The sequence below is a fragment of the Anomaloglossus baeobatrachus genome, chromosome 3, assembly GCF_048569485.1.
Source record: "Anomaloglossus baeobatrachus isolate aAnoBae1 chromosome 3, aAnoBae1.hap1, whole genome shotgun sequence".
Classification (NCBI taxonomy): Eukaryota; Metazoa; Chordata; class Amphibia; order Anura; family Aromobatidae; genus Anomaloglossus; species Anomaloglossus baeobatrachus.
The window spans coordinates 575,826,944-575,839,082 of NC_134355.1; the positions used below are offsets into that span (position 1 = coordinate 575,826,944).

Here is a 12,139-nt window from a genome sequence, read left to right on the forward strand (position 1 = left end):
TGTACTTTTTAAAATCAAATATGAACATATTAATTTGTATCTATATATTTTTCTTTGGAGGTGTTGCTGGATACATCTCGTTTTTGCTCAGGCTTTGTTTCCCACCCTATGTGTTAAATACCTCAGGCTCCGTGTACCACCCTAGTACATGGAAGTACACGGAGCCTGAGGTATATAGCACAGAGGGTGGTACACAGAGCCTGAGGTATATAGCACACAGGGTGGTACACGGGGCCTGAGGTATATAGCACATCAGCACATAGAGTGGAATACGGAGCCTCAGGCTCCATATCCCACCCTATGCGCTGATGTGCTATATACCTCAGGCCCCGTGTACCACCCTGTGTGCTATATACTTCAGGCCCCAATTATTTGCTATATACCTAAGGCTCTGTGTACCATCCTATGTGTTATATACGTCAGGCTCCGTATCCTACTGTATGTGCTGTATACCTCAGGCTCCGTATCCCACCGTATGTGCTGTATACCTCAGGCTCTGTGTACCACCCTCTGTGCTATATACCTCAGGCTCAGGATTGTACACGGAGCCTGAGGTATATAGCACAGAGGGTGGTACACAGAGCCTGAGGTATATAGCACACAGGGTGGTACACGGGGCCTGAGGTATATAGCACATCAGCACATAGAGTGGAATACGGAGCCTCAGGCTCCATATCCCACCCTATGCGCTGATGTGCTATATACCTCAGGCCCCGTGTACCACCCTGTGTGCTATATACTTCAGGCCCCAATTATTTGCTATATACCTAAGGCTCTGTGTACCATCCTATGTGTTATATACGTCAGGCTCCGTATCCTACTGTATGTGCTGTATACCTCAGGCTCCGTATCCCACCGTATGTGCTGTATACCTCAGGCTCTGTGTACCACCCTCTGTGCTATATACCTCAGGCTCAGGATTGTACACGGAGCCTGAGGTATATAGCACAGAGGGTGGTACACAGAGCCTGAGGTATATAGCACACAGGGTGGTACACGGGGCCTGAGGTATATAGCACATCAGCACATAGAGTGGAATACGGAGCCTCAGGCTCCTTGTACCATCCTATGTGCTCTATACCTCAGGCTCCTTGTACCATCCTATGTGCTCTATACCTCAGGCTCCGTGTACCATCCTATGTGCTCTATACCTCAAGCTCCATATACCATCCTATGTGCTCTATACCTCAGGCTCCATATACCATCCTATGTGCTCTATACCTCAGGCTCCTTGTACCATCCTATGTGCTCTATACCTCAGGCTCCTTGTACCATCCTATGTGCTGTATACCTCAGGCTCCATATACCATCCTATGTGCTCTATACCTCAGGCTCCTTGTACCATCCTATGTGCTCTATACCTCAGGCTCCTTGTACCATCCTATGTGCTGTATACCTCAGGCTCCGTGTACCATCCTATGTGCTCTATACCTCAGGCTCCGTGTACCATCCTATGTGCTCTATACCTCAAGCTCCATATACCATCCTATCTGCTATATACCTCAGGCTCCTTGTACCATCCTATGTGCTCTATACCTCAGGCTCCATATACCATCCTATCTGCTATATACCTCAGGCTCCTTATACCATCCTATGTGCTGATGTGTTACTTTTGATTTTTCAAATATGTTTGTTAGGGTGACATCATAGAAATGGCCACTGCAAAGAAAAGAAAAGTTGATGCAGAATGTCGAGCTTTTCAAGATAAATGGACAAATGATTATTTTTTTGTTGAAGTCAAAGGCAAACCTGTGTGCCTGGTTTGTAGTGAAACATTAGCAGTTATGAAAAAAGCCAATCTGGAGCGTCATTACAGCTCAAAACATGCAAAACTCAATGAATTGGAAGGCCAAATGCGTCTGGATAAAATCAACGCACTTCGGCGGAGTTTGGAATTGCAGCAGTCTGCATTTAATAAGCCTCGGTGTGACAGAAGCAACGTTATTCAGACAAGCTATGTAGTGAGCGAGCTAATTGCGAAGAAGCTGAGACCTCATGTAGAGGGAGAATTTGTGAAAGAGTGCATGGTGGCTGCTGCAGAGTTGTTAGCACCAGAAAAAGTGAAATTATTTCAGAATGTTAGTTTGTCTCGAAGAACCGTATCAGATCGGATTACTGACTTAGCACAAGACATTGAAAAATCACTCAAGGATTCAGTAGGAGATTTCCAATTTTTCTCTCTGGCTTGTGATGAGACAACGGACATAACAAATACTGCCCAACTGGCCATTTTAATTCGTGGGATCACTGCAGAGTTTGGCATACGAGAAGAACTGCTATCACTGGAAGCCATGCATGGCAGTACAAGAGGGGAAGACTTATTTGAGAAACTTGTTTTAGCAATGAAAAAACTTGAGCTCTCATTTGAAAAGTTATCTGGCCTTACTACAGATGGAGCTCCAGCCATGGTTGGCTCACAGAAAGGATTAATTGCTTTTGTCAAGAAAGAGATGAATCGTCTTAGTCTTGATCCTAGTGATTTAATTATATGCCACTGCATCATACACCAAGAAAGTCTCTGTGCACAGTCATTGCGGCTCAACAATGTGATGTCAACAGTAGTGTCATGCATAAACTTTATCAAAAGCAGAGCGCTAAATAGTCGCCAGTTTAAGGAATTACTGAATGATCTTGAATGTGAGTATGGTGATCTTGTCTATCACTGTGAAGTTCGGTGGCTGAGTCGCGGGAACATGCTCATGAGATTTTACCAACTGCTGGAAGAAGTCAAAGAATTCATGGAGATGAAGGGGAAACCTGTCAGTGAACTCCGTGATAGCAAGTGGCAGTGTGATCTAGCGTTCATGGTGGACATTACCAAGTACCTCTCAGAGCTGAACGTTAAGCTGCAGGGCCCCAACCAGCTTCTCAGCTCTCTACTTTCAAACGTTAAATCATTTGAAACTAAACTAAAGCTGTGGAAAACGCAACTTGAAAGGAATAATACAGTGCATTTCCCCACTCTGGAAAGACAAAAGCCTTTGACAACACTTGAATATGCTGGTGAATGTGCAAAACTAATTGAAGCATTTGATGAAAGATTCAAGGATGTCAAAAGCAAACAAATGGAATTAAACATCTTTGCTACACCATTCAATGTGGAGCCAGCTGATGTGCCTGATAACCTACAGCACGAAATCATTCAACTGCAAAACGATGATGAGCTGAAAGCTAGGTACAACAACCTCCCATTGCTTGAGTTCTATAAACGTTATGTGAGCAATGATGATTTTCCCACTTTGAGGAGACATGCATTAAAATTTGCATCTGTGTTCGGAACAACTTATTGCTGCGAGCAGTTCTTTTCAAAGCTTTCCATCGCCAAGAGTCGACTCCGCTCAAGACTGACCGATACAAACTTGGAAAACCAGTTGCGAGTAGCAACATCATCAATACCTCCTAACATCGCACGGCTCACCAAAGACAAAACGTTCCAGCCATCACATTAAGTGGGAGTTATTTAAATGTTTGACTAAATATAGTTGCTAATGTTTATGTTAATAATTTTATCCCCCCAACCCTTGTGTGTCAATGTCTTGTTTTGTATTACGTTATCCATTATTCTTTATTCAACTACTGTCTGATGTTGGCAATTATATTTGTGTATGAGCTACTGTAGCTCTTAGATTTATAGGACATGACTGTTATTCCCTGTTTGTTATGAAAAGTTAATAAACTTAAGTTATAAAAAAAATTCAGTTAATAATTTTATGCGGCCCCCGAGTGATGTTACAAATATCCAAATGGCCCTCGGCACAAAAAAGGTTCCCCACCCCTGATATAGACAATCACACTTGCTGCCTCTGCACTGTCAAATTGTCACATACAGTTTAAATCATAGTGGGACAGCGACACATGTTTGCATTGAATGTTGCTTTTCAATATTTACATGACTGTGTTGCAAAGCTGTGTGGTTTGCATTCACATTTATCATCTGCCTTATCTGTGAGGCTTCAGCTAACAAGGGTATTCAGGGTGGGTGATGTGTTTTGTCTATGTTTAGGTAGATAACTGGGAAGCTCTTGTGATGCGCCACTAGTAAGTTGTCTTCGCACACACACACACACAAACACAAACACACACACACACAAACACACAATTACTGCTGCTACGCAGAGGGCTTAGCAAGCAGTAGGCAACTGAATAGATTGTTCTATTATTTCAATTTAATGCATGGTTCTTATTGTTTGTTTTGGGAAAGTGAAAGAATCATTTATGAACCCAACTGCAAACAGTGCTTTTCCTGTTGCCTGGTTTTGCTGCATACTGGGGATCACACCAAATACAAGACTTAAAATGAAGCATAAGTCGCAAAGGGAATTTCACTGTGCTACAATGCGGGGCTGTGCAACCACCGCCTGCCAAATCACGTGCATCTGCGTGCTCTTCATCCTCTGTGACTGTGGGGACAGCAGTCACACATGGTTTTTCACACTGAACTTCCACCCCGTTACCCGTAAGCGGGAGTGTGATTGGCAGGTCGTCACTTGTTTTTTAAGTGCAAACAGATGGTATTGTTGAGCTGTCAGACATCGAGAGAACCACCATTGGATGAAGGAAACATTATATCCACGCCTGCACCTTCGTGAAAGATTGGCTGGACTACCTGCAGTTAATTATTGCGTTCCAGAAATGGAAAGGAGTGTAGAATGCACATGTGTTGTACCTTGCTTGGCAGCAAAGGAACACTAACTTAGTATTACAGACAATTTTAGGATGTCAGAAAAAGTGTCAGCTCTTTGGGCAAATTAAATAGCGTGACAAAAGTGGGCAGGTGGGTACAGTGGCAGTGTTCTGTGTGTACCAGGACAGTAAAAGAAGCCTCACTTTCTATCCCTCCTAATGATCAAATGCAGCAAGGAATTCCCTGAGTTTGCTATAAAAATAGCGTTGCAAAATGTGCATGAGGGTGTCATGCAGAGGTGCTGGAAATAGCTTGGCACCATTGGGGCACAAATGGAGTACAACAGCCACTTTTTGTATGCCACAAAGGCCTAAGCCACACGGCGAGAAAATCGGTGCGAGTGGAGTGCGATAAAACATCGCATTCCCCTCGGACCAATTCTAGCCTGTGTGACAGCACACATGAGCGATTATTTTCTCAGCCCTAATCGGACCGAGAAAACAATCGCAGCATGCTGCGATTGTAATCCGAGACTCTTTCTCTCGCACCCATTCAAGTGAATGGGGCGAGAGAAAAATCGCACTGCACTCGCGGTACACCGGTGTACCGTGCGTGCAGAGCGAGAATGTCTATAGCCGGCTACACAGGCGAGAGGGAGAGAAATCCCTCCCTCCCCTCCTGAGTGCCGGCCCGCCCCCCGCAGCTGAGGTCTGCTCGCACGAACGGACCTCAGTTGCAAGGACACAAGCATGAGACTCGGCTCTGCTGTACTGCCAGCACGAGCCGAGTCTCATGCAAGGGGATCGCAGTAGTCCCCGTGTGGCCCCAGCCTAAATGGCAGCATTTTTTGCTATTATTATAGCTTATTAAAAACAGAGCAGGAGGGTGTAATGCAGAGGTGCTGGAAATAGCTTGGTACCAGTGCAGTGGGGCACAAATGGAGTACAACAGCTACTTTTAGGATGCCACTAAGTTTGCTCAGTGTTTGCTAGTATAATGGCTTAGTAACAATGAGTTTGAGTGTGCAATGCAGAGGTGCTGCACATTTGCACCAGTGGGACACTAATGGAAGTCCAACAGCCACGTTTAGGATGCCACTAAGTTTACTCAGTGTTTGCTAGTATAATGGCTTAGTAACAATGAGCTTGAGTGTGCAAAGGGCTGGAGGGTACAGTGGCAGGGTTGTGGGTCTGGGTAGAGGAAAGGAAGCCTCCCTTCCTATCCCTCCTAATGAGGAAATGCAGCGAGGAAATCCCTGACCTTAGCTACACAGACGCCGTCATCTTGTGTAGCTGTTAAAATCTGTTTTCACTGACCTGACTGTCACCTATGGCTCTGACCCTGCTGGTATTAGCCCTTACAAGGACTAATAGAAACTTCTATCCCTATTCTGTACAGTGCTGTGTGTAGAGCGTACACAGCAGTATCGGAGACAGGAGCTGCGCCGGCGGTGACTGACACCCAGACGCAGAAGGCAGATAATGGCGTGCTGGAGGAAAATGTCCGTTTTTATAATACAGGGACATGTGACATGGACATCCTATCACACATGCCGTTGCTTCTCTGGCTAAAAGTCCACTTAGCTGTGTGTGTGTCTGGGATTGGCTGACATGCTGGCCCGCCCCACTACACGCGCGCGCGCTTAGGGAAGGAAGACAAGGAAAAAAAAAAAAAATGGCGATCGCCATTATCCAAACAGCAGTGATCTGAATGTGCTGTTGCCGCACACTATACGCTGAAATTTCATAATAGTGTGAGTCACAGAGTGACTTACACTATTACAGCGGAAAGCCAGCTAGTAATTAGCTTGTATTTTTGCTGCTAGAACCGTTCTCGAACGTAACTAGAACTATCGATCTTTAGCAAAAAGCTCGAGTTTTAGTTCGATCTAGAACAGCCCCCAAACTCACTCGAACCGCGAACTGGAGAACCACGAACCGCGCTCAACTCTAATGCTGAGCCTTGTAGTTCTGCTCCCCCTGCCTCTCTCTCCTGCATACACTAGTGGATGGAGTATGCTGAGCCTTGTAGCTCCGCTCCCCCTGCCTCTCCTTCATACACTAGTGGATGGAGTATACTGAGCCTTGTAGTTCTGCTCCCCCTGCCTCTCCTTCATACACTAGTGGATGGAGTATGCTGAGCCTTGTAGTTCTGCACCCCCTGCCTCTCTCTCCAGCATACAGTACCGTATGTAGTAAACCGTGCACAGGATCTCCCGGCTACCCGACAGCAACAACAGCACCCCCTCCCACTCCTCAAACTTGGCCACCGGCTGACAGATCCACCCCCCCCCCCTCCTCAATCTTGGCCGCCGGTGCCTAACAGCACCAAACCCCCCCCCCCCGCTCCTCATCTCAGAGATGCGTACCAGCAAATATTTTTTTACAAAAAAAGCACTGGGTTCGCCAATTCCTACTCATATGGCAAGATTGACAGAAAATAAAGTTACGAGCAAATAACAAAAATGGAAAAACAGAAAATCGGGGGGATGAAGGGGTTAAGTCTTAACAGATTAAGTCCCACTAAACAAATGTTTATGGCTTAAGAATCTTTTTTTGAGCAGATAAGGTTTTACTGAGGCTCATTCATTTCTGTATATAAATGGCAGCTGCCTTAAGCTGGGTTCACACTAAGCGACAGCAACAACGACGTCGCTGTTACGTCACCATTTTCTGTGACGTAACAGCGACCTTGTAAGTCGCTGTTATGATCGCTGCTTAGCTGTCAAACACAGCAGCCTAAGCAGCGATCATAACGACACGCGTCGCTGTGCTGCAACATGTGCAGAGAGCAGGGAGCCGCGCACACTGCTTAGCGCTGGCTCCCTGCTCTCCTAGCTACAGTACACATCGGGTACTGCTTGGATCTGCACTCCCATTTGGCACAGGTGATTTTAATCAGCAGGAGACTGCAAGAGGGGTCAGCCTTCTTTTTGCTCCCAGTCCACATATGGGAGCCAGTGGGAGGTGAGTGCACAGCTCCTCTCACTGTGTGCTGGTGCTGTGTGATGGCTACTGTTGTGGTGATGTCGTGTCAGTGGGGCGGCGCGGCCTGGAGCCTTGGGGGCTTCGCCTTGCAGCATGGGTGCTGTGAGGCACCAGGTCGCCCGCCCTGCTGACGTTTTGTCGCTGAGGCGGTGGTCAGTGCACAGTGCCGCACTAAAAGGTCAGGTTAGGGACCCACTCAAGAGGTTTGCCGTGACGTGGCAGTGGGCTTAATACAATCTGATCAGAATGGTAACAAAAGAACCTCATGTTCAATTTAATTTTTTGCCTAGCGGCTTTAGATCATTGTATTTTTGGGATGTGCGATCCATGTCTTTTTCTTCATAGTTTGTCTTGTAAGTCGCTGTTATGATCGCTGCTTAGCTGTCAAACACAGCAGCCGAAGCAGCGATCATAACGGCACGTGTCGCTGTGCTGCAACATGTGCAGAGAGCAGGGAGCCGCGCACACTGCTTAGCGCTGGCTCCCTGCTCTCCTAGCTACAGTACACATCGGGTTAATTACCCGATGTGTACTGCAGCCACATGTGCAGAGAGCTGGGAGCCGGCACTGGCAGCGTGAGAGCGACGGAGGCTGGTAACGAAGGTAAATATCGGGTAACCACCTTGGTTACCCGATGTTTACCTTGGTTACAGCTTACCGCAGGCTGTCAGACGCCGGCTCCTGCTCCCTGCACATTCAGGATTGTTGCTTTCTCGCTGTCACACACAGCGATGTGTGCTTATCAGCGGGAGAGCAACAATAAAAAAACTAACCAGGGCTGTGTGTAACGAGCAGCGATCTCACAGCAGGGGCCAGATCGCTGCTCAGTGTCACACACAGCGAGATCGCTAATGAGATCACTGCTGCGTCACAAAAACAGTGACTCAGCAGCGATCTCGCTGTGTGTGAAGCACCCCTTATGCGGGCTTCACACGGTACGATCTATCGTGCGATTGCACGAGCGATCGTACCCGCCCCCGTGAGCGATCGTACCCGCCCCCGTCGTTTGTGCGTCACGGGCAATTAGTTGCCAGTGGCGCACAAAGTCGTTAACTCCCCGTCACACGCACTTACCTCCCGGGCGACGTCGCTGTGGGCGGCGAACATCCACTTCCTGAAGGGGGAGGGACGTTCGGTGTCACAGCGACGTCACACAGCAGCCGGCCAACAGAAGCAGAGGGGCGGAGATGAGCGGGACGTAAACATCCCGCCCACCTCCTTCCTTCCGCATTGCCGGCGGGACGCAGGTAAGCTGTGTTCATCGTTCCCGGGGTGTCACACGGAGCGACGTGTGCTGCCCCGGGAATGATGAACAACCTGACGGACAATTTTTTAAAAATGAGCGACGTGTCAACGATGAACGAGAAGGTGAGTATTTCTGCTTGTTCACCGCTGTCACAACGCTACAATATAACAGACGATACTGGATGTGCGTCACTACCGACGTGACCCCGACGACATATCACCCGATATATCGTACCGTGTGACGCCTGCATTAGGCTAGGTTCACATTTCCGTCAATTTGTATCAGTCACAATCCGCGGCTCTGGTAAACAACGGAATCCGTTTGCTGGATTCCGTTGTTCCCATATACCTGTATGAGCGGCGGATTGTGACTGATGACGCTGCGTTGCATCCTCCGCCCAACTGATTAGTCGTGGAACGACTGACCGCGGGGCGGCAGGAACGCAGCATGTAACATTTTTTGAGCAGCGGAATCCTTTTGATTTTGCTGCGCATGCTCTCTCTCGGCGGCTGGCTATTGTGAACGATCAGCTGATCGTTCTCTCTCACGTTTTACAACGGAATCTGACAATGAATTCTATTCTTGTCATCCATTGTACAACTCATCAGTCACAAGCGTCAAGCAACGCATGTGACTGATGCAAAACAACGGAAAATGTGAACCTAGCCTTAGATAGATCGGATGCTCGGTTGCAGAAATATCTTTAATCAAAGTTCCAGAAATGCCCTGCACTTTGATTGACAGGTGAAGCGGGGTGGGGCCTTTGTAGGTCGGGTCCTCCTCCGGCGTCCTGCTGGCTTTCCCCCTTTTCTGTATTTGAATATCGCACAGCACCATCATTGCTACAGTTGGCGGCGCGTGCTCATTACCACAGTATTCTGCCTTCATTAAAATGGCGCATGCGTGTACTGCAATCTCTGGCTCCATTTTATTGAAGACACTGTGATGAACACTATGAGCAGCAGGGGCGCATTCACAGATGTAAAAAAAAAAAATAAATTGCGCACACGCTGATGCCTCTCATAGTCTTCACTGCAGTGTCTTCAATAAAATGGCGCTGGAGATCATGATACGTGCATGCGCAGATTCGGGCGCCATTTTAATGAAGACAGAATAACTGTGGCAATGCGCATGTGCCATCAACAGCAGCAATGGTGGCACGTTATTCAAATAAAGAAAGGGGAGAAAGCCAGGAGGATGCCGGAGGAGGAATAAACGTCAAGGACCCGACCCACAAAGGCTCCGGCCCCACTACACACAAAGTGCAGGGCATTTCTGCAACTTCGATTTAAGATATTTCATCAGCCAAGCACCGTTATCCCCATTATAGTGGAGCATTGACTGTAAAGCACAGGCGGCTCCTGCACATCTCCTGTGCACATACAATAACTGATGTACAATTACAGTAGTTTGCAGTAAGGGGGATCTTTGGTGAAGTGATCACCGATCCACAGGTTCAGTAGGTGATCACTTGAATGAATTGAATGAATGGATCCTGGGACGAGTCGGACATCAGCTCCACTTTAAATGGGGATAAAAGTTGCATGATCGGTGCAGGTCCCAGCAAACGGCCCCCGATGAGTAAGTTATCACTTATCCTCAGGCCACGTTCACACGTTCAGTATTTGGTCACAATGTTACATCAGTATTTCTAAGACAAAACTAGGAGTGGGTTAAAAATGCAGAGGTGTTTCTATTAGACTTTTCCTCTGATTTTATCACTCATGGTTTTGGCTATAAATACTGATGTAAAGCCTGCTTTACACGTTACGATTTAGCATACGATATCGTATGCGATCGTAACCGCCCCCATCGTATGTGCGGCACGGTCAATTTGTTGAATGTGTCGCACACACGATTATTTCCCGTCACACGTACTTACTCGTCCATACGATCTCGATGTGGGCGGCGAACGTCCACTTCCTGGAGTGGGAGGGACGTTCGGCGTCACAGCGACGTCACACAGCAGCCGGCCAATAGAAGCGGATGGGCGGAGATGAGCGGGACGTAAACATCCCACCCACCTCCTTCCTTCCGAATTGCCGGCCGGGAGCCGCTGGACGCAGGTAAGATCTGTTAATCGTTCCCGGAGTGTCACACACTGCAATGTGTGCTACCCCGGGTACGATGAACAACCCAACATTCAATAATTAAGAATTGAACGACGTGCGTGTGATGAACGTTTTACCGTTCAATCGCAATCGCACGTAGCTGTTACACACTACAATGTACCTTACAATGCCGGATGTGCGTCACTTACAACGTGACCCCGCCGACACATCGTAAAATATATTGTAGCATGTAAAGCAGCCTTAACACCTTACCAAATATTCAATGTGGGCACATGGTCTTAGAATAGGCGATTACTTAGCAGATTTGCTACAGTGTAATAGTCACAGGGCAGGGAGGGGTTAAACGTTCACGTATTTAATCTCTACTGGAAATAATCTTCCCTTCATTGATAAAGAGAAAAAGTGACCTGCAGACACAATCCACTATACCAAGACCAATTATACCACATACATGGGAGAAATACCGCCACACCGTGACCAATAACATATTACTACCACATAGTACCCAAATACAGCCACATACAAGAGAGAAATACCGCAACAACATAATCAGAGCACATAGTGACCGAATATTACCACATACAAGGGAGAAATACCTAAACACTATGACCAGACCAAATAAATGACCAAATAATAGCACATACAACAGAGAAATACCCCCACACAGAGACCAGACCACATATTACCACCACACAGTGCCCGAATAATACTACAATAATGATCATGAATAAAAACCCCAATACTGACTTCCGGTTCCGGCGCTGGCTAAAGAGGAGTGAATGTGGCGAGCTCCGCAGCCCCCCAGCCAGAACGCACCCCCCAGAAGCCGTTCAGTACCGTGGACAGCGGCGCCAGGCACCGGAATCAACAGCCCAGAGACTCACCGAGCCATGGAACAGTACCTGCTCCGGAGCGGCGACGGGACAGCAAAGAACGGTGAGGAGAGGGCTGCAAGGGAGGCCTCCAAGATGGCAGACGTAAGCAGGAGGTCGGGAGCAAGCCCAGCTCCAGGCAGTGATCGCAGGGCACAAGTGAAAGTGCCTGTCAGCAGGAGAGAATCGGCTGCATTGCAAGAGGAGAAGCAGAGAGAACACGGAGGAAGTGTACAGCATGGGGGGCAGGAAAAGGCAGAGGAGCTACAAGCAGAAGGAGGTATGGAAGATCCCTGTGTGGAAGCCCCAGATTGCCAGAAGGTGCCAGATATGGGGGA

At 47.6% G+C, this 12,139-nt stretch overlaps 1 protein-coding gene across 1 annotated transcript; it reads left to right on the top strand.

The window, feature by feature from the left end:
* Window positions 1-1,652: 1,652 nt before the first annotated feature.
* On the top strand, window positions 1,653-3,449 carry LOC142297310 (general transcription factor II-I repeat domain-containing protein 2-like). The gene has a single exon (XM_075341549.1). The coding sequence runs from the start codon at window positions 1,653-1,655 to the stop codon at window positions 3,447-3,449; it is 1,797 nt and encodes a 598-aa protein (XP_075197664.1).
* The last annotated feature ends 8,690 nt before the right edge of the window (window positions 3,450-12,139 follow it).

Excerpts from the sequence above, each read along its gene's own strand:
- LOC142297310 (XM_075341549.1), top strand. The coding sequence starts at position 1,653 with ATGGCCACTGCAAAGAAAAGAAAAGTTGATGCAGAATGTCGAGCTTTT.